The 23,488-nt window shown below is 41.0% G+C and overlaps 2 protein-coding genes across 17 annotated transcripts in view; one reads left to right on the forward strand and one right to left on the reverse strand.

Moving 5' to 3' along the window:
- Positions 1-6,595, forward strand: part of PODXL (podocalyxin like) — a 49,457-nt gene extending 42,862 nt beyond the window's left edge. The window contains exons 5-8 of the mRNA XM_086395592.1: positions 706-853; positions 1,064-1,125; positions 1,391-1,558; positions 2,574-6,595. Coding sequence (XP_086251718.1) covers positions 706-853; positions 1,064-1,125; positions 1,391-1,558; positions 2,574-2,768 — 573 coding nt within the window. The 3' untranslated portion in view covers positions 2,769-6,595. The remainder of the gene's footprint in view (positions 1-705; positions 854-1,063; positions 1,126-1,390; positions 1,559-2,573) is intronic.
- A 2,893-nt stretch (positions 6,596-9,488) lies between these two features.
- Positions 9,489-23,488, reverse strand: part of MKLN1 (muskelin 1) — a 396,990-nt gene continuing 382,990 nt past the window's right edge. For 15 of the 16 annotated variants that reach the window (XM_086395594.1, XM_086395595.1, XM_086395597.1 and 12 more), the window contains one exon: positions 9,489-19,228. In XM_086395594.1, coding sequence (XP_086251720.1) covers positions 19,107-19,228 — 122 coding nt within the window. In that variant the 3' untranslated portion in view covers positions 9,489-19,106. The remainder of the gene's footprint in view (positions 19,229-23,488) is intronic. The other variant, XM_086395598.1, reaches the window with a different exon arrangement.

Here is a 23,488-nt window from a genome sequence, read left to right on the forward strand (position 1 = left end):
AAAGTCTGGTCAGAGAAACACCAGTTTGGGGTGCCTCTGGATGACTGGGTAAAAGCTCCCCACACTTCACTTCCTCACCCTCAGCCCTAAAGCCACATCAGCCATGCTCTTTCTGCTTAGAAATATAGAGGAAGCCCCTCAAAGATGTCCTTGTGCGTCTTTCAGACACTCCCAAGTCCCCCTGTGCAGTGATCGCCTTGCCCTTCTCTTGTCAGCCTATTTATGTTTTCAGTCTTAGCCGAGGGAACAGGCAAGTGTTTCAACTTTGGGATGGATGACCTTGAGCGGAGAGCCGGGCACTTCCCCTCCTGAGGTCTCTGAACTCAGCATCAAGGGCTGGTGAATGCAGGTTCATTGGCATCTTTGCGCTGGCAGTGCCTCCGTGGGTCCTTCCAGGGGAGAGAAATGATGACAGGCAGCAGATCGTGATGCTTAAAGAGCTCTGAGAAAGAGGGGCACACTCGGGGGAATGGCATTGTTCAACCAAGATGAGATAAGCGGGACGGGAGGACGAGGGAGGAGATGTCCACCTGAGCCAGAGAAGGCAGGGGCTGGCCCAGGAGGAGAGCGTGTGACCCGCCAGTCCAGGCAGTCGGTTCACAGCTGGCAACAGCATTGTCCTGACCTTAGCTTGCAAGGGCGGCCCCACAAGCCTAGGCCACTGTTGTGATCCCCAAGGAATTACCTGTTGTTTCCCCACAACAGAACACAGTTGCTTCAAATCACAGACTGGTCGAGGTGTTGTGCCAAGCAGTAAAATCCTCCTTCAACAAAACTCAAGATGAGTGCCATATAGAGATGGCTCCTGGTTCACATGCCCAGGAAGTGGACATCAAACAAATTACTATCATCAGTGAGTTGAGGGCAAGGGCAGGGAGGCCTGTCTGGGGTGGGAATGGGGCAGGGGGGTGACAGGAGCCACAGGATGGGTCAGTTGTCAACTCTCAGTCACCTGCATGAGAAGAGACACCGCTCAGGAGACGGAGGAACAGGAAGTCCTCTGTCCCTGCCATGTCTCTCTGAGCTAGACCATTGAAGCGGCATCTCTCCCTCTCCCCCTCAGCAAAGCTCCAACCCACGGACATTTATAAGTTGCTGAAAAATGACTGGGACAAGCTAGAAGGCGTAAGTAGACGGCCCCACATGCTGGGACAGACTGGGTCAGGAGCCTGTCCCTCGGAAGCCCGTGGTTCCCCGTTTCCACTGTTTCTCATTGCTGAGGAACCTCTGGTTTGCAAGCATCTAGATGGGAGGATAAAAGGGGACAGCAGGGCAGTGGAACAGGCCCCCCAAACCCCAAGTGGAAGAGCTCGTAAGTGAACGGGAGTTCTGAGAGAGAGAGGGACCCGGAACCTATTTTTTGCTCTGTCACTTTCTCTTTCCTGGCCAGGTGGGAGTCAGAGACATGCAGTTTGGGGGTCAAGGACCACCAGAAGAGATGGAGGACCGGTTCAGCATGCCCCTGATCATCACTATTGTCTGCATGGCATCCTTCTTGCTCCTGGTGGCGGCCCTCTATGGCTGCTGCCACCAGCGCCTCTCCCATAGGAAGGACCAGGTGAGGACCAAGCAGTCCAGTTCACCGGAGGACTTTCACCCTGTTATTCCCATATTGGAGAAAAGCCGTGGGCCCTTTCTGATAGGCAGAGGTCATCATCCCTTACAGGAAATGGAAATTTGCCTGAAGAATTAAAGAGGCGGCAAGGGTTTTGGAGTCAAAGAAGACTTGCGTTAAGCCCTAGCTCTGCCTCTGATTAACTGGGTGACCTTGAGCAAGTCATAATCTCTGAGCTTCAGGTTTCTCATCTGCGTAGTGGGAATATCCACCTTGCAGAGTTGCTCTGTGGATCCATTGCTGTAAATGGGCTGAGGCATACCCGTCTAACCAGAAGGTTTATCATCTACCTTCCTAGGATTCCCTTGTAACAGTTCCGCCCAGATTCAGGGTTCTCAACCCTGGCTGCACACTGTGGAGAGCTTTACAAGAAATCCCCCTGCTTAGTTTCCTCACACCCCAACTGAAACGGCATTTCTGGGCCACTGTATTCGTTTAAAGCTTCCCAGGGACTGTCTTCTGCCACTGAGGTTGTATCCCGGGTAAAGAAGGAGAGAAAGCTCCCTTCAGATGGTTTCCACCTGCAGCGGGAGGGCAAAAGTTTCTGTACACATCAGGTTCAGCCTTAGAGAAGTCCTAGTCATTGGGCCTGATGAAATGCATTTTCTTAGAGTTCTTCCCTGTTCAGAGAAGTGGTGAGGAGGGACCTTGAGAGGAAGGTTTGATGGGGAAGGAGTGGAGGAGGGGAGATGGGAAAACAAAGTCCGTCTCTGCTGACGTTACAGATTTGCCACCAGGGGACAGCTGGGAATTCTAGGGATACTGGGCAGGTTCTCATCTCAAACTTGCCCTGAAGCAAGCCAGCCGTCAGGATTGGCCTCCAGGACCGCCTGGTGTCCACATTAGCTAAATTGGGGTTCCTGAATTATAGGGGAACAAGTGCCAGTATTAAGGTTAGAGCAAGGCTGACTACTCTCAAAAACTACCCTTTTTTCTTGGGTCACCTCTGTCACTCTAGCAACGACTAACAGAGGAGCTACAGACGGTGGAGAATGGTTACCACGACAATCCGACACTGGAAGTGATGGAGACCTCATCAGAGATGCAGGAGAAGAAGGTGGCGAACCTCAATGGGGAGCTGGGGGACAGCTGGATTGTGCCTCTGGACAACCTGACCAAAGATGACCCTGAAGAGGAAGACACACACCTCTAATCAGGGCTGCCGGCCATCTCCGACGGTGCAGAGCTCCAGCCCAACCACCTCAAGTGCCATTTGTAAGGGGAGGAGGAAGACCCTTCTTCCCCTTAGAGGGAAAGACTGGGGAAGAAGAGCAGACTTGGAGGGTCCCTTCATCCCAGTCCCCACAGGCCTTAATTTTTCCCTTTTCAAGCTGAACAAATCACATTCTGTGTAGAATCCTCTTGTAGAATAACCCACTAGTGCCTGAGTGCAGTGCTGCTGGGAGAACAGGGAAGAGCCATAGAAGGAACTCTTCGAGACCATCTACTAGCCTCCATTCACAGACAAGATGACCGAGGCCTAAAGAGGGTAAAGTCAAGGTCACACAGCCACTGGGTGACATGTCGGAATGAAAACAGAGACCCTTCATTCAGTCCAGTGCCCGTTCCCACCACACCACGCTGCTGGCATCACCCATGCCCTCCCTCCAGAGCTACCGCGGGCAGGGGTGGAAGCTGCCCATCAGTGGATGGGCTGGAGGGCAGAGCGGGGCTGGATCCTGCCTCCGCGGGGTCTGGCTCCTTGAAAGGACAGGTCCCGTTCCTGTCTCGTCTGCCGGCCTTGTCTGCCTGCCTGTGTTCCTGCCCTTTGTTCTCCCTCCCTTCATTCAGTTTTTTCATCCCCACTCTGTTCCAGGGCCTCTGGGACTAACAGAGGTCATTCATGACCCTCAGGCCCTTGTTCTGGAGTCTAGTTTCCTGGCATCTGCTGGCACTGACAGAGCACACAAGACTCCCCCTGTGAACATGTCTGCCCACCAGCCATCTACAGATGAAGAGAGAAAGGGAAGCCCCTCTTTCCAGGATGGGTCCCCACATACCCCCAAGGCTCCCCAAGTGCTGCCTGGCCTCCCACTCCCACAGGGACTAAAATCTGCAGCAGCTACCGAAGACAAGATGTTTCCTGTTTCATTGTCATTGCTCAGCCGATGCAATAGAGAGGAGATCCCAGCTCAGTCATTCCCTCTGAGGTTCAGCGTGAATGAGCAGTTTTAGGACAGAGCTTCCTCAGGCCCAGTCAGCAGAGAGGTGTCCAAACAGACAATCAACTGAAACAGGAAGGACAGGCTTTACTTTTCCATTTCATAGGATACTCAGGGGCTTTGCAAGTTGCTCAGAGTTTTCTCTTTTAATCCAACCCTCTACTGCCAAAGGCCAAAGCTCAAATCATTGAGATGTTTGAAGATTCCAGTCTTCTGTGCACAGGGCAAGAAGAGCCTGGAGGGGAGGTGCACTTCAAGCTGCGTAAGGAGCAGCCAGCCCGAGTAGAATCCTAGCAACCTTTCACTGTCGGGCATGGAGCTAGGCCGTGCCATGTGCCCTCTTCGGTATTCCTAGTGGGGCTGGCTGCCCGGCGCTCCTGCAGGTTCTGGTGGCATTCTCAGGGAAGCACAGTGCCGACCACTGCCCAGTGGAGGGGTTTGGAGGGAGCTTAGCAGGTAGCAGCTACATAGACGGCACCTGAGGGCTGAGCACAGCGAGCTTTCATCTGATTTTCTGAGGAGAGGGAATTCTGTGTGGAATTTTGAACTCTGCCGACGATCTCTCTGTTGCTAGGCATAACGCCCCTAGATCCTACTAGGAAGATGCTTCAGGAGAATTAAAATGGTCACTTGGCCTAGGCTGCGATAGATCTGATAGAATAGGCTCTCTGCTTTGGGACAGGTTATTTTTTTTAAAGGAGAGGATCTTAGGGGGACAATCTGTCTTTCCTTGGCCATCTAATTCCCTCTTCATAGTCTTTAGCCATTTGATACCAAGGGGAAGAGGAAGGCCAGAGGTTCAAGTAGGGCCCCCAGTGAGTTTCCCACAAGCTAGAAAGATGCTAAGGTAACAAAGATCCTGAAGTATTTGCCCTGATTCTTCCCTATTTGGAGGCTGGCAGGATGGAGAATACTGGTTTGGGGGGAAATAGAGGAAAATGCTGTCTCACTGGGAAAAGATGTTTGCTTCTTTCCTACCCAGCATTTGGTTCTTTCTACCCAGTGGGTTTCTATCATGGCCACCATGGGAGAGGCCAGCCTGGATTACTCCTTTGCTGATTCTGGGTCTCATTCCACCAGCCAGGTTTAGACAGAGACAGCAGATACATTCTGGAAGCCAATCAAAGGCCATAAGCCACAGGCCTCTTGGGGAGCGAGAAGGTGACTGGCAAGGACCAGAGAGTAAAAATGAGGCTTGGTCAAGAGGAATGATTGTGGCTCTGTCCAGAGACAGCCTTGACAAGCTCTGGGCTGGTTCAGAGGCTCCTTCTTTGGGTGCATCTAGTTGCCCAGAAGCTAGAACAACTTGCCCTGGCTTGCTCGTGCCACTAGACACCTATGTCAAAGACCATATTGCCATGTGTCTGTAGTGGTCATCTTCTTCCCACATCTTTGCTGGTCTTGGATGCTATCTAGTTAATTCAGATTCTGGGGCTAAGAGAGGAGAGAGAGAGAGAGAACTCAGCATTGACTTGAAACAATCTGTGCCAGAGAGATTATAAACTCTTATTTCGGTGGCACACTGGTTTCCCTAAACTTCATAAAAGGCCAGAAACCATGAATCTGATGACTGGACGAAATCCAGGGGGAAGCACACTGTCATGGCAGTGGGGAGAGGCGCAGCAATGCTTATGAAGGGGGGCACAGAATATTCGTGTCATAGGACAAGATACAGGTTTAATCTAGTCTAGATGCAAGCCTGTTCTTTCCCTTCTCGATAAGGAAAGCTAACAGAAAGTTTATTTAAATCACTTCTTGAGCTTTTATCTTTTTGACAATATACTGGAGAAACTTTGAAAAACCAGTTCCAGCTGATACACATATATGTATTTTTTGAAAATGTAAATACAACAGCCACATGTTAATCCACCCCGCACTGCTTTGAGTGAATATACTTCGAAAAAAACCTTTGTTAAGAGAGAAGGCTTTTTTCCCTCTAAACAGGAATGTAAATGTCTATTTTACTAGCTTTTGTTTTTCTTTAATGAAAAATGAAATACGAGACAGGCTGATGATGAAGTATTTGTCTTGCAGACTGGGCATTTTTATTTTTAAATATGATCCTCGTCCCCTCCCCATGAAGTCCCAGCACGTTACAATCAGGGTTGTAGTCAATATGCACTGGTTGGGAAGAGACTCTCTAGTCATAGAGGGGTTTTAGAACCCAGTCCAATCTTTTATTTTTTTAACAGAAGAAGAGTCTGAAGCCCAGAAAGATAAAGTGACCTGGTGAAACTCATGTATTTAGTGACAGAAAACAGGCTTAAAACCTGGACTGGAAGACTGTCCAGTGCTCTGTGCTTCAGGAAGAAACCAACAAATTAAGGAGAGTGATACCAAGGACAGATCTGCAGCAAGCGTAGGGAGAGCATGAAGACAAAAACAGGAACCTTACTGGTCTGTGGCTTATTTAGATCTAAGACTTAAATGAACAATTTTGTTCTGCCAAGAATAGTTTTGAATAGTTTCTACATATAGGACTAAGGATCAAAGGGAACAAGATGGGAAGGCACAGGGGGCGAGAGTAAAGCAATGGCTTCCATCATTGTCATTAGCTGATTAACTCAGGTTTGGTGAAAATCCTACCCTGAGTCAAAGGAGGGGATTACTATTTGCTCCATGTCTTTTTAAAAAAACTAGTGAATGTTAAAAGAGTTTGCTCAGGAGACTGGGAGAGCTGTGTCTTGGTGGACAGGGGTCTAAAGTACACTGGAATTTACTGAGAAACTTGTTTGTAAAGATTATTACTTATTGCTGTTTTCTTACAAAAGTATATTTTGGAAAGTTGTATACTGTCAATTAAACTGCTTTTGTCTAAGCTGGCTCAAGCGCTAGTATTTTGCTCTGATTGGCTTCCATTCTTCACTTGCGCACATGGCTCATCACTGAAGACCCTCTGCGTAGTGGTGCCTGCTTAACTGCACAGGCCCAGAGCAAAAGGACAGAAGCGAGAGGAAGGACAAAGGGGTTCTGGCGATGATGCCAAGTTCTCCAGATCATCTCAGGCTGCCTTAGGGAGGAGAACCCAAAGTGCCCCATTTCCCTCACAACACATTTATCAGTGTTTTCCCCTCTTCCTTCTCTTCATTTGCCTCAGAAAAAATTGTGACTCACCCACCACCAAAGATCCCAAGGGGGCTGCTGAACCCTGATAGGTATGAAACAGTTTTAAGGACAAGGCAAACATTAATAAAAATACAAAAAAAAAATTAAAGGATTCTGTCTGCCAATAAAAGGATCAGTTTACTTGTCAGAAGCCTGTGCCTGTCCCTTACCCAGAGATATGCGAGCATGCCCAGTAATGTCAGACTCAGACCCCATGCAGCACAGGCTCCTCTGTCCCTGAGATTCTCCAGGCAAGGATACTGGAGTGGGTTGCCATTTCCTCCTCCAGGGGATCTTCTGGCTCAGGGATCAAACCCACCTCCTCCTGTATTTCCTGTGTTAGCAGGTGGATTCTTTACCCAGAGATGTAGTGAAGATGAAGGAGGTTCAGGAAAGGAATTGCTCAAAGATGATTCTGATTCTCTTTGTCTCTTGGGGTGGTAATTATCTACTGACATGTTTCTTCACTGCAAGAAGAAAACTTTATCATTCCTAATCTGCTGCAGGGAAACAGGTGAATCTGGTCCATGCTCATACTTGGCTATACAGCAGTCTCTTCTGTTTGCCTGGCATCTTACAGTTTACACATCTTATTTAGGAGTTGTCACCATTCTACCGATAGGGAAACTGGGGACAGAAACTGAGGATTCTCTCAAGATCACACAGCTAGTTAAATGTACCACTAGGCCTCGAATCTACATCTTTTCCCTCCCAAGTTGTACATTCTCTCAACACCATATTGATGCTTGTGTTCCAATAACAACAAAGTATGTTTCCAGAATGCAATTATAATAGGATTTTCCCTTTACATGGGAGTTCCGAAAGGCAGTTAACATCCTTAAGGCTGCCAGAGTTGGGCCAGGGGTATTTTGAGGTTAACTTTAAGAGTGTGCCAAGAATACAGAAAGGAGGAGTACCAAGAACTCAGGAAGGCCTCTGGCCATGCTCAAGGTACACTGTTCTAAGAGAATGACTCATCGTTTATCATAGTCACAAAGACCTATGACTCCATTCTCTTCCTGAAGAGGTCATTCACCCTGCTCCCTGCCCTGCCAACCAAGAGGCACTCTCAGTTGTCATTTTTAATTTGTTATGCCTCTTAGTCACTCTAAGTCTCCATTTTACAAGCTCCCTCCCAAACCGCATATTTACTTTGAATCCTAAGGGTGAAAAAATTAAAGAACAGGACAGCCACTATAGTTAACATAGGTGGTACTGAGATAGCTAGTATTTTTCAATGGCCTTGGCATCTTATAGATTAAAAAGTCACTGGGACCCTAGCAAACAGGGTCTTCTACCAGCATTTACTTAAAAGGGAAGGTGAGGCAAAGGAGTTGAGACTGTGCCCAGTGCTACACAAAAGTCACTGGTGGATCTAGATACGAGCCTAGGATTCCTGACTCCTGCCCTGGACCACCCATCCTTACAGCCCGAGTTCAGAGGGCAGGTAGATAACATGTGCTACAGACATTATACCAAATGTCCTAACCTCCCACTTGAAGTTTTGCCAAACATCAGACTTACTAGCCTGGCAGTGGACAGACCAACAGTAGGAAAGCTACTTCTACTATAGCTTTTCTTTCTTTCTTCCTTGTAATATGAATGTTTCTGGACAGAATGTAACTTGACGGCCTTCATCCACACTTGATATGGGAGCAGCTACCGTCTCAACTGTGTTAAACACGAAGCCTTCTCTGCTGACTGCTCCCCTCCCACCAGATGACCAATACCTCAAGGGAGAGGAGGTGGTGACCCACATTTCCATCCTTTTAATTTTCTAGAGGATTAACCCAGGAAAGGCCAATTCCTTACCTTATCACCACTCACTGTTTTCCTGTTTTGAAAACAGAGAAATGTTACTTACAGGCCATGCTCAAAGCACACTCTAGTAAAATGGATTATTTTTGATTTGTAAAGTGAGAGAACATAATCCCTATTTTGAATAAAATCAGTGGACAACTAACACCAGAATACAGAATCACACACAAAGCCAAGAAAAATGTAAACCAGACCAGGAGATAGAAAGGGCCAAGAGGAAAGCTCCTTGTAAGAGTCTGTCTGGAAAGCTCATACAACTCAGCCCAAACAATCCGTTATCTTTGTTGAGCATATTTCTAAGTTTATTTTTTTCAAGGATCAGCCCTTAAAATTTCTTCCCCTTCTTTGGAGACAGGGATCCAGAATTTTACCAGCCTTCAGATTCTCTTTATTATCTTTTCTACAATTAATTTTCAGTTCAGTTTTTTTTCCTTCTAGCTCCTAACTTGTACAAGCATGCCCCCACTTAAAGAAAACCTGGGAAACCCAAGTCCAGATTTACAAAACGGATAAAGTAGGACTGGTCATTAACAGTAGACGAAGAAAACACCATTTTATGAAGTCACTTACCAGTGCTCTTTAGGAAACTTCCCCTAGAAACTCAGTAAGATCCACCAGAGCGTCATTTCAACACTGAAAACAAGGTCTTCTACAGTGTATATAATTTGCCTGAATAAAACTCACCTGTTTGAGGGAAAATATTAACTTTGTAAAAGTATTTACAAAGTATGTAGGTATTTCAAAAGTTGACTTCAAAACAAGTTTTACCAAACACAAGAAATAGCTTGTAGTGTCCATATATAACTTTTTATTAAGAAAATGAACAAAATACATTCTTTCTCCATATGTACATTACATACAACGTAATTCTACAACTGCGACTGTTCAGCAGATCATCTATTTATTCACAAAGCAGTGTTAACACATTCACCAAACCTGGGATCAGAACATTACTCATACTAAGAAAGAAAACAAACCCCTAAAAAGTCCATACTGATAGGGCAAAAGTGAGATAAAACAGAGGATCATGAGCGGGGTGAGGAAGATTACAGAGCACACTCAACAGAGCCCAGCAATGCAGAACACTAATGATGTCAGAGGATACCTGACGCCCCAAACGTTTCTGTTTAAACATTCTAGCTGGCCCACGCCAGGGGTTCCAGACCTATCTCATGATCTCCACTACAGGATCCGTGTTGCTACAGAAGAGGAGAGTAAAGGAAGGGGTAGGACCCTGAAAGGTTGTGGTTTCTTCCTTCATACATTAAGAAAAGGACTCTCATGAAATACAAAGCTCCTAAATCTTAGCTGATAACCAGAGAAATACATTTTTGGAGAGATAGTTGCTAAGCATGGTAAGGGAAATCTTGTGTCGAGGATTCCTTATTTATATACTTATATTCATCTCTTTTCTTTTGCTTTGCTCTTCTCTGCTTTTCCTTTGGCCTTTGAAAAGTACCTTATCCTTCTTAGGTGTGAGTTTAATTATATTAAAATAAAGTCCATCTAAACAGAAAGCTCTTTGTTATGAATATGCTCCAAATGTCTATAACGGTACATAAAGCGTTTTAAAATTCAAATTAATCTTAGAGATAAAATTTCAAATGACCTGAACAAGGCAGCTCCCTATATAGCTTTTGGGTAGTATCTTATATCTATAGTTTAGGCTTAAAAATTACATTTCAACAATTATTTTCAGATGGCTTATCTAAAAAGGATAATGTTTTAAAGGAAAAATGCTTGTGGACAATGGAATGGCTGTGTCAAGATCTTTTATTTTTTTCCTGGTCTTTACCATGTTAGGGTAAGAGAAGTAAAGTAAAATGAGTAAGTCTCAACAGTTAAATAAGAGTGGCTTTCCTTCTTCACACTCGGTAATTTTCTAAATTTCTATGATAAACATAATAATACAAAACCAATAAATGTTATTATTTAAAAGTCCCATTAGAGATGTTTAACACTCTTCAACTTTCAGATGAGCTGGCTGCTCTAACACCATGTTTCCAGTCTGGGAGATGTTCTAACAGAGAGAAGGAACTATCCACAGCGTCAATAAGCAGATCCAGAAAGACAGATTCTACTGGCTGTGGATGAGCTGCACCTTTCTGCTCAACCTAATCTGCAGTCCAACTTTGGTTCTGAGGATCTAGCTCTATCTTTATCTAAATGGATCTTAATTTCTGGCCAAGAGATACTTCTAATTTCTAAGAGTTGACAAAAAAAAAAAACTCTAACATCTTTCCCAAGCTGCATTCATAACCCCTGCAACCTCCCATCTTTTCCATTGAAAAGGTGGAATATTGTTTGTTGCCAAGACCAACACAAGAAAAGGAGGCCCTAAGTTTTCCTATACTCTTCTTCTGAGGCTGCAGACTCAGCTGTGGGAAGAAATCTCATTATAAACAAAAACCTATTTCCATAAAAGAATCTGCTCACAGAAAAATGTCTCTTTACAGTTTCTAAACTGAGCTATATGGAAAATTAATACTATATTATTTAATTTGTTCACTTCAAAAGATATTTTATGACAAGTCAGAAAAGCAAGCTGTCTTAAAGAATAACACAATCACAGTGTATCTTGGTTAGGCTAAATGTAATGCTTAAGAAAGTGAGTCCACTTTTATTTCTCTAAATGTGTGGTTTACAATTGAGGGAAAAATTGTTTTAAAACTGGTTACCAAAATCATTTTTCTGGGAAAGGAAAAAAAAAATCTCAAAAAGGAGACTACATACATGACTGTTAAAAACATAGCTTCTCCACAGAAGATTGCTCACATTTAAACTTTTAGACTTTGATATTCTACTATCAAATTTGAGGTTTATAGCTAATGTGTATGTGTAAATCGTATCTGACTCTGTGAGCCCATGGACTATACAGGCCATGGAATTCTCCAGGCCAGAACACTGTGGAGTGGGTAGCCTATCCCTTCTTTAGGGGATCTTCCAGATCCAGGAATCAAACCAGCGTCTCCAGAAAAGCCAAGTGAATTTAAGCTAAGTCTTTATAAAGGTGCAAGTATCCTAAGACTTTTAAAGTACACAATTTAAAAAATGTTCAGTTCAGTTCAGTCGCTCAGTCGTGTCCGACTCTTTGTGACTCCATGAATCGCAGCACGCCAGGCCTCCCTGTCCATCACCAACTCCTGGAGTTCACTCAGACTCATGTCCATCATTCTGTCCTGTTTCCCCCCCTTTTACCTTAAGAAGGTAAACACAGCCAACTACAAGGCAACATGCTGAAACAGTCACTTGCCAAAATCTGATCTCCTTTGCTGCAAAATGAATTTACAGAGCTCTGCCAGTTACCATGGAATTAAACTCATTCTAGCTACTTTCTCTAATGCAGTCACTTCACAGATGGGGAGGAAACCTAAAGAACAAACCAAAATTATTAAGTACTCCTAATGCCAAGCCCAGAACTCATTTACTTCCTGGCAAAGTTGAATAAACAGAGACTTTCTAGAGTATGTATAATTTATTTATTTTAAAACACGGAAACTAAACTGATATCAGTTCAATTCTGTATGGGTTAGAAGTTAAGCATGAAATGATAATTTTCTTCCTAAAGGGCTAGAAAATGAATGCCAACCACATGACACTAGCTGAACTGTAACAAAGGTTTTCTTGAGATTTGTTAACAAAAGGAGAGAAATTAAGCTCAAAATTGGCTACTTGAGTAACTCCTTAATCATGCACAAAGGCCTGTTCAGTACATCACACAGTGTTTTTCCTTTCTGCCAATTAATTTTGCATTCATTAAGCACTGAATGAAACTGAAGAATGACGATCTTTTCGGGTTGGTATTCGCGTGGCAGACAGCTCAGATATCCAGACTAACTGCTGTGAATGCTAGCATCCCAGATGGTACAGAGCTGTGTGCAGCAACAGCTTAAACTTGATAAAAAAACAAGTTCCCTGGGAGCCCCCAAAATTTGTGTGTTAAAATGTTTTATTGCTGGTTTTTCCTCTGGATCCTTATCAAGGAACTGGCTGTATATAAGAAACTGCTCACCTACTTTAAGATCTAGAGCCCATTATAACTGGATTTTCTGTTTCAAGATCTGCATCAGCTATTTGGGACAGCGAGAAAAGCAACTAACCAAGAAATGCTGCTTTCTAAAGACTGTTCAGAATAACTGAGCTTTGATCCCTTTTGACAGGCTTCTTCTCAGCACTGCAATAGATTAATTTATGGTTAGAAACGAAGAACTTTCTTTCTCATTTAGATCTGTGGACCTTCAAATCCATGGGCAAAAAGCTCCTAGTTTTCCTTCTCTAACAAACCCTCAAATCTCCTATATAGATCTGTTCCTGAAGTTCAATACTTTCAAGTGAAAATGCCAAACAGTCAAAACAGGACATTACATATAATTGTTTAATAGTTCATCAAAACTGTTTCAACAGCAGATAAAAAGAAAGAGAAGACAAAGTAGTTCATAATTCCAAGTGATACAACTGGTCTATTTCCTTACTCAACATTTCCCCCTTTATTGTTGCTAACCCTGTGGCTCTCAGGTAATATCCACGTAACACTGTGTTTACAATAAAGCTAGGCAGTGTTTGAGGACACCATAGTACGTATTTGGAAGTCTTACTTCCAGAGAATGGCTACTGTGGAAGATAAACTAGAATTACCCTTTGATTTTCAGGTTTTTACGTTATGAATTGAACTGGAGTTCAAGATCTGTAACTTCAGAGTTCTAAGAGAAAAAAAAAATACGGATTCCCACAAAGGCATCTCTGTGTTCTACGAGAAAATCTGGTTTACTATCATTTCTAATGGCTCCTTAGGTTAAGGGCTGTAAATCTACTGTCAGAGAATTTACAGGATTTATCACTGGCAATGACTGGGTAGGATTTAGCTATTTAAAATTTGAGCTAAATTCACATTCTTTGTTGTTGTTGTTATTCTTTTGGGCCATGTGGTATGGCTTATGGAATCTTAGTTCCTTGACTAGGGATCAAACCCAGGGCCTTGGCAGTGAAAATGTAGTGTCCTAACCACTGGACCACCAGGGAATTCACTAAATTTACATACTTAAGGGGAAGAGACATTTATAAGACTGTACTACACTTTAAAAAAAATTTTTTTTTTTTGGTCACACCAAGAGGCACGTGGGATCTTAGTTCCCTGACCAAGGATCGAATCTGCACCCTCTGCATTGGAAGCACGGAAGCTTAAACATTAGACCACCAGGGAAGTCCCTGTACTATTTTAAGAAAAAAAAAAAAAAAAAGAATGAATACCAATCATTTCATGGCAATTAAAGCTATTTCTGATATTCACTTATCTCAGAAATTGAAAGTCAATTCTTAACACAAAATTCAACTTTAGCAGAAAATCAATGCTACTCAGGGGAGGTAAGAATAGGGAACTGAAAGTTACTCAGTGTCTGACTCTGCAACCCCATGGACTATACCATGGAATTCCCCAGGCCAGAATACTGGAGTGGGTAGCCTTTCCCTTCTCCAAAGGATCTTCCCAACCCAGGGATCGAACCCAGGTCTCCAGCATTGCAGGTGGATTCTTTGCCAGCTGAGCCACAAGGGAGGCCCAAGACCTCTGGAGTGGGTAGCCTATCCCTTCTCCAGGGGATCTTCCCGATCCAGGAGTCGAACTGGGGTCTCCTGCATTGCAGGTAGATTCTTTACCAGCTGAGCTACCAGGGAGGCTCTAAGAATAGGGGGAAAGAGGCAAAGAAATACAAAGACAACAGGCAAATGAAAATTCTGGTGATGTGCTAAATTCCATGAGCTCTGCTATGAAACTTGCACCTCATCTATAGTATAACTATACTTCTTAGTGCCAGGCAAAGCAACACTGGCTCTTCATTTAAAGAATGCTATAAGCTATAAGCCATATTACTATCCCCCAAATGAAAATGATTCAAGCACTTTTATAGCAGTGTCTGAACATTATAAATTCTTTAATAACATATGATTTTAAATTTCACTAATCTATTGTCATTATCAAGGATAAAAGAGCATGTTTGCTTCAGAATGATTTTGAAAACCCAGGAAGTCTAGGGCTGAAAAAGCCCCGAATAAAGTTATAATTGCTAAGAAAAATAATGGAAGCACAATTCATAGTATTTGGGGGATAGGAAGAAATCAAGGTTTAAAAATTATGTATAAATAAAATCTCTTAAGACAGCATTTTTTTTTTAATAAAAAGAGCATTTAGTGAAGAAATCAATAACTGTAGTTATGAGTTCTCCCTGTCAAAACAAAGAGTGCTGACTGATATCATCAGCTGATCTAGCTGGCTCCTAATTATTTCAACAAACATCAAAATTTCCACCTTCAACTGAATTACCTCCAGATTAGAAGTTTGGGGCACCCATATCATTTCAGCATTAATACAAACCACAGGGAGATATAGGCCATAGTCAAAAATCGCAAAAGAATAATGCTATTTGACTAATAAGGAATACAAAAAATTTGAGTGAAAGAACCTGAAGACCTAATCTACAACTACTGTTATATACAGACTCTCTATGACTACTCCTCTAGTAACTATGAACTTTTTCTAAGAAGCCTGTGTATCTCAGATTAAGGATTATCTTAAGAATTTAAAACTTAATTAAAGTTCAGGCTAGAATTTCTGCAAAAGTTTGAAACTGCATGTGCTAAGTCGCTTCAATCGTGTCCGACTCTTCGCAATCCTATGGATTGTAGCCCTCCAGGCTCCTCTGTCCATGGGATTCTCCAGGCAAGAATACTGGAGTGGGTTGCCATTTCCTTCTCCAGGGGATCTTCCGAACCCAGGGACTGAACCTGCATCTCTTGTGTCTCCTGCACTGCAGGCAGATTCTTTACCACTGAGTGACTGGGGTATGAACGTGTATTTTTTGAGAGGGAAAAAAAAAAGATTACAAAGGGTATATTTTTTAATAGCTTGATGATGTTTAAAGTACACATTGTATGATCCTCTCCCATAGAAATCATTTCAAACCGTAATTCTCAAGTGCTTTGTAACACCCAACCAGCTAAAGAGGTAGCACGACATTCAGCTAGGAAATAATCAAACGCCCCACAGTTACCTAATGAATTTCATCTTGTGTTAAGAATAATTATAGGGTAACTCCTTACATGACACTGAGTTTAATTCAGAAAACAAAATCAGAACCACACTGCTTTATAAGTGCTTTTGAGCCATTAAGTATCATTCACAATCTAGCACTGTGTCTCAAACTAGTTTCTGTTTATAAATTAAATTTTACAACTGTTTTATTATCTGAAACTCTATTAATGTATCTCTAAATAGCACTTTTAAGGCAGATGTGAAGAGATCCACTAGAAAGATAAGTTGGCAAATCATTTATGTTCAAGACATATTTCACTGATGAATGTAGTTTTATAATCTTAAAACACTGAGCTCTAAACACAACATGCTTTTCTGTGATAAATCAGTGTATTAACTTTCTAATGTTTTCTATCAGTTTTAAAGAAAACCAGGTCTAGAAGACAATCTTGCTAAAGGTTAATACTGTCAGCTTTAGCACACAGCGAGGCACCCAAGTCTCAATTCCTTTGCTTCACAGGAGGCCAATACATGTGAATTATTCAGGTTGGCCACATGAGGTCTCTGTCATTCCACAAGATCCAAGTGCGTTTTGGAAGTATCTTACAAATCAGATAATTAATTTATCACGAGGTACAAGCACTGAAGATAGTGTTAGAGCCTAGTCTATTTCTACTTTATTATTCTGGAATAATATATTCCAGTGGAAAAAGGAGAAATGGGGATGAGGCTGAAGTCAGGGGTAAGGTAACTGAGCAAACTGTACTCCACTAACGAACGCATCTAGCACCAGGGTGTCTCAATGGGGGCTCACTAAGCTAGGATAAAAGGATTTTTAAGTAGTAAAGCATAGATATTTGGCTACTTGAACAATGTATATAAATACCAAATTAAATTGTATACTACAAGAATACTTGGAAATACATGTAGCTTTTCACTAAATATATAAACAAGTTACACATCAGGGTTCAGATGTCAAAAGTGAGCAGAGTGTCAATCTTGGTGGGTATAATGAAGCCCTACATTCTCCTGCAATCATTACCAGCACTGCCCCAGGGTACAAATTCTGATTTACCTAGTCAATAACTTCCTAAATACAGTCTATGTCACTTAAGCAACACTAAATGGTTTGCTATGACTCAATCCTATTTTAACACGTTAGTGATAAATATATATAGAAGTGAAAAAAAGAGAAAAGGTTTCACTTAAAGTGAGGAAAGATGAAATTAGAACAAGAGTATTTAGAAAACAATCAGTAGAAAGTCAGTTAGGGAAAAAAATAAAAGCAAACAAAATAACTGAGTCCAAGAACTAAGTTTCCTTCAAATTCGGAACCTAAAGAACTACAGGAAAAAAAATGGCCAAAAAAAAGCAGGGGGCGGGGCAGGGGGAACCACCATAATAAAGTAACTATCCTCAAATTAAAATAAATAAATAAATAAATAAAAATAAATGGTGGAGGGGAGCAGAATTTCATTTGGTTACTGTCTTTAAAAGTGCCAGAAATCAGAGTGAGTAAAACTAGAGCTTTTAAATTTAGAAATTCTTTCCAAGTTCTTTCCTATCAACTCACTGATTTGTACTTGATTCCTCAAAAAGACTTCACTAGATTATAATATGAACAATAATGTTTTATGTTCTTGACTGTCACTTAGGGAAATCTTTTAAGGAACTGTATAAGTAGTAAGTAGATTCTACTTGCTCACCTGTAAAGTCAATGGGTTATTCTGCAGCTATATAGTTCGGTACTTCCTGAATTATGTACTGTATCTTTCATAAATCTAATTGTTTTATAAATCACTACTGATTGCTTTGGAATGCTTGAAAAGCCAAGGACTCCAAGATTCAAGGCTAGGAGTAGGAGAGATATATTTCTATCCATCTCCAAAAGATGAGAAATCATGCAATAATGACTAACTGAAGAGGGATCTCAAAGTCTCATTCTTATACATGAGACTCTTCAAGAGTGCAAATCAATTTCTTCTTTCTTTGGTGAGGCCTAACCTTGCTACTTGGGACATACTAAATTCTCTGAAGGCATTCACTTGGAAGAGCCATTGGACTGGTAGACATTTATTATACTCAGTCTGCTTTAAGTCTGGTAGGTATCAGTTGCATACAGCATACTTCTTGGCCAGGTTTAAGTTTCCTATGCCACATTCCACAGCACCTCATGGAATACAAGCCTCCAATCTTCACAACAAAAGGAACTGTGGAACTGCCTTTCTTCTAAATAAAAAAATATTTGCACCATTATTTTTCTTTTTCTCTATTAAAAAAAGCCTGGTCTATGTGTTATATGAAATGCCTGTCAGTTGTAGTCCACTGGACTACAAACCATTATTCTTTAAAATATCAGTATATAGAAGCAGACGTAGGGAGCTAATGTATATGGAAATAACGCAGCTCTGGAACCCATTCTCCCAAATGGAAACGCTATAAACAGACAGCATTTGTAGGAAGAAACTGACAGCATACAGAAGAAACTGAAGCCCTGGCCCTGAATAGCTCTGCCAGGGGAAGGAGTCCTTTTCTTCCAGAACAGTATCAATGAATGTATCAGTTGCAACCAGAATCCTCCTGCTGGTAATTTTGAGAATGGCCCTTAAAGGTTCTGAAGTATATTCTCTCCTCGGTTTAAGGTTTCTGTGACTCAAAGTTTTGTAATAATCACTACAAAATGTATCATTATAGGAATACTATATACCAATCTTAGATAAGTACGTGGATCAATCTCAGGTTTTGCCTTTTAGTTCTATGACAAGGAGCCCTCTGTCCCTCCTACTGTGTAATGTAATACAAGACTCTAGTCAACAAAGACACATATATCACTTAAACATACAGCAACTGCCCTACAGAACTATATACTGTTAAGAATGAAGTACAGAGGTAACAGATGATATAAATCACTTACAAGCAGTTGGGTGATGTAAGGTAAAGTGAAATGGGAAGAAAAGAAAAAGAAAGAAAGGGCAAAACAAGCCAACAACAAAATCCCAATCCTTGTAGCACTGAGTCCGTGAACACGGCTTACTTGTCCCAATTTTAGAAAAATGAAATAAAAATCAGAAAAGGGTATACTGCCTGATTATTTTTTTCTTTTATACTCATGAATTCTTAAAAGTTAAAGTAAGAAAAAATATATATTTAATGGAAAGTATATACCAATTTCACTTTATTAGCCTAATTTAGGAATGGGATGAGGACGACGGGGTCAAGGTCAGGTGTGAAGGAAGAGGGTTAAAACTTGTGACAGCAAAGATCCCTTCAAAACTCTGGTGCAGTCCTCAGTCACTGCAGCCTAACTGTCAGTCAACAGAGCTGAAATCCAGAATACCAAAAGCAGACTCCTGTGCTCCAGTTCTGTCCAGAGACTCTTCAGTCACAGTGTGATGAGGTCCACCAGGTTGCCTTTAGGAGGAGTCATGCTGTCAGGAAAGAAATTTACTAAGGTGTCAAAGAGCTGAGTTCTTTGAGCATAGGTGTGATCCACGTCCGAAAAGCCTGGTGAAAGAGAGATAATAAAGAAACTCATCCACTGTGTTTAACGCTCTACACATAACAGTAAAGCTAGTTGACAAAAGCAGCAATGTATAATGGAAAAATCAAAACCAAATCAGGCTTTGAAACTGGAGAGCGATGGGCTCTGATTCCAGTTCTGCGACACAGCAATGGTATGATCTTACGTAAAGTAAGCAGCCTTTCTACAACTGTTTCCTCAGCTACAAATCTGTGATAATCCTGTTTATGTCATAACCTTTACAGTACAGATTAAATGCACTTATCTGAATACCACCCAGCAGAATGATTAGTATTTGAGTAACTAATATTGATTTCTCTTCCTTTCTTTGTAAGCATTTTCCTCTTCTAGTCCACTGAGGAATTTTCATCTCTTTTCTTTTTAATGTTTTTGGCCACTAAAACTGTTTTGATAATAAAAATCTAATAAAAATTAAAGGGGTCTTTAGAAAGCAGTGGGCTTCCCTTGTAGCTCAGTCAGTAAAGAATCTGCCTGCAGTGCAGGAGACCTGGGTCCGTTCCCTGGGTCGGGAAGATCCTCTGGAGAAGGAAATGGCAACCCACTTCAGCATTCTTGCCCAGAAAATCCCACGGACAGAGGAGCCTGGTGGGCTGCAGTCCATGGGGTCACAAAGAGTTGGGCGTGACTGTGCGACTGACACTTACACTTACTTAGAAATCAGTATAAAATCATTATGCCACTGAGAGCTGGAAGAAGTCTCAAAGAACTGAGTGAAAATTCAGATAGTCCAGAAGAATGTCCTCCCAGAGGATGGAAGCAACATTTTTAATTGGAGGGTTATTGCTTTACAATATTGTGTTGGTTTCTGCCGTACAACAAGAAGCATCAGCTGGAACTATACGTGTATCTCCTCCCTCTTGTGCTTCCTGCCCCCACCCCCATCCCAGCCTCTAGGTCAGCACAGAGCACTGAGCTGGGCTCCCTGTGCCATACAGCAGCTTCCCAGTGTTTCACACATTGCACTGCATATATGTCAATGCTATCCTCTCAATTTATCCCACCCTCTCGTGGCATGTCCACAGGTCTGCTCTCTAAATCTACGTCTCTATTCTTGCACTGCAAATAGGTTTATCAGTACTATTTTTCAAGATTCCATATATGTGTATTAATATATGATAATTGTTTTTCTCTTTCTGACTTACTCCATTACTTTTTGAGTACCTCCTCGCTTTCTGGCACAGTAGGATCTCCAAGCTTATCTTTACACAGCTTTGGAATCTATCATTTTCCCTAACAGCTCTAATTTCTTTTAGTGGCAAATGATTTTTACAAACCAAGATCAGTGGTGCTGTTTCTAGGACTTATATATATGTACACATATAATACACATATCTCTTTTAAAAAGAATAAAATTATTATTCCATGCTTTTACTGCTAATATTTTTTAAGGAACCTCACGGGATTCTTCCTCTCCTTATTTCATTCCATATTTATATCTCCTTTCTCCTACTAGGGAAACCATCTCTCTCAGCAATATCATCATATGTATTCATTTGCTCAACCTAAAACACACACAAAAGAAGTTCCAGAATTACTATACCCAAATCAGTACCAGCAAAATTCAAGATTTCCTTGCTTTTGCTATCTTTAGAATATACTTCACTGACAGTATACAGTTTAAGCTGTACTTAAAAGACTTAATTCTCTTTTTTCCCCTATTGTCTGATTATGTCACAAATTTTATAAACATGTTTGTTTCTGTTCACATTCAACTTCAGGGCATTTACCACCTTTGTTTTATTTGTAAAAATGTTGTGGTATAAAAAAATGTTGTGGTATATTGTATTTTTAAGAGAGGACATTGATTCTGTGGTAGTAATTATAATATCATTTTCATGAGATCAAATGATGTAGGAGGGAAGGATATAAACACTGAGTCTCCTACTACCTGCTGGGTTCTTCATGTATGACCACATTTCACTGTCACAAAAATCATATGAAGCAGTTACCATAAACTCCAATTTCAGATGAGACACTTGAGAGAGATTCAGTCATTCAATAACGTATCACAGTTGGAAAGGAAAGAGAATGGAGTGTGAATCCATGTCTGTCTAACTCTAAAGCTCATTTATTTTTATCAAGTATTTGAGTACTTATTAAATAGAAAACCTATCTTTTATTTTTATTCACCATTTACCAATAAGGAACGTGAAATTTACACTATCATTAGATGAATGGTTAAATTATGGTAGATCCCTATTATGGGACATTGTGTATCACTTACAAATACAATAAATCTAGTATAGTTTCACATAAGCATCTCCAAGCCACATTGTTAAATTTTAAAGAGTTATGTGGAGAATACACATTTTTATATTACATAATAAATAGAACCAGAACACATAAAACCAAACATCTGTATGTGTGTGTGTACACGTATACAGTTGATCCTCATTATTCACAGATTTCATATTGTGCATTTGTCTACCTGCTAAATTTGTAATCCCTAAATCGGTATTGTGCCACTTTTGTGGTCAATCACAGACAGTGATTGGCACCAAGTGGCAAAAAAATCTCAGCGGCCACATGTAAATATACGTTCTCAACTGAGGTCAAACTAGTTAGTGCCCTGCCCATTTGTTTCCCCTCTCAGACTATAAACAAGTGCTCTTCTCACCATCTACTTGGTGTCATGTTCTTCGCAGTTTGTGTTTTCTGTTGGTGACTTCACTGCTTAAAATGGCCCCCAAGTGAGGTGCTGAAGTGATGGCTAGTGTTCCTAAGTGCAAGAAGGCTGTGATGTGCTTTATGAAGAAAATACACATTAGATAAGCTTTGCTCAGGGTGAGATACAGTGCCACTGGCATGAGTTCAATGTTAATGAATCAACAACATAAATATGTAAGTAAGGTATGTTCCTGCTGTAACAAAACAACATTATATATTAATTAGTTGAAAAAATTCTGTGACAAGAGGCTTGCAGGACCCTAACTCTGGTATTTTCCATAGGAGCAATGCGTCAGTATTAAACAAATTCAGGGTTACAGGTAACTGTATAGAATATTATTGTGAATTGTGGGAATCAACTCTATCTGTATGCCTGTGTGTAAAGATCTGCCAAATGCAAGTGGTCACACTTGAAGGAAGGAGACAGAGATTGAGGGAAGTTGTTCAAAGACAACCTGAATATTAAAAAAAAAAAAAAAAACCTTTAAAATGTGTGGGGCACCAGGAAACTCAGCAACAGGATCATTACTACATAAATGGTAGTGACAGGACAAAAAGGCTGTACTGATTTTAACTTTCATGTTCTTAAAACATACCTTGCTGAAAATATGCTTTTAAAATTAGCTAAAAGTCAGAAGTCAAGCTTCAAAGTGTCCACAGCCATAGCCACAGCAGCCTAAGCTAAAGAACCTCGAAGTTTATTTTTCTCCGAAGTCAGTCATTTTTCAAGACTAAGACAATGCCAGCAGTTTGTAAACCATTTTCCATCTTTCTAAATTTTTAAATTACAAATAATATTAGCAAATAATTTTTAATTCTAAGAGGTTAAGATAAACTGGATGAATTCTGAAGAAGTCAGAAATTTTAGTTGAGCCAATTTTGGGGGAAACATAATTTAGAAAATGAAATAGTTATTTATACATGAAAAGTGTACACATCCATACATTAAAAAAAAATAACCCACTAGATTTAAATTCTAAGTGGAGTGAAGGTAAATCAATCAGAAAATGAACGAGAAGAACTAGGAACTCTAAATAGGCCTGAAACCTTATGAAAAAGACTTTTTAAAACAAATGTCAAATTTCTCCTTATGAAAATTGGCATATAGCCTGAATTTACTCCTTATTCAAATTCACCAATGTTACAAAGCTTACATTTATAAGGCAGGTAACAGAAGTGGTACTCTAAATAGAACACTTACTAAGCATTTCATTTTGCTGTTTTCAAGAATACTTAATTCTCTTAACAACCTGAGGTCACTACTCTGCTTACCTCCATTTTACAGATGAAGAAATTAATGATTAATGATTAGAAAGGTGACTTGTTCAAAGTCATTTTTAAAATTAGCAAGTGGCAAAGCTGATATCTAAACCTAGATTCTGACCCTTAACCACTATACTACACTCTTCCCTCTTAACTACTACATTGCTTCCCTTCAGACAAGGTAGGAAACAAAACTCCACAGAACATTTCCCTTTTTGTATTTATTTCTGTTGTGTCTGTACTGATCTCAGTCTATCTAGATAAGGTCTGTTTAGAATCCAAGTAAGACAAAC

This window comes from Bos grunniens, chromosome 4 (genome assembly GCF_055505025.1).
Source record: "Bos grunniens cultivar Pamir isolate PY7600 chromosome 4, Bosgru_T2T1.0, whole genome shotgun sequence".
Taxonomy (NCBI): domain Eukaryota; kingdom Metazoa; phylum Chordata; class Mammalia; order Artiodactyla; family Bovidae; genus Bos; species Bos grunniens.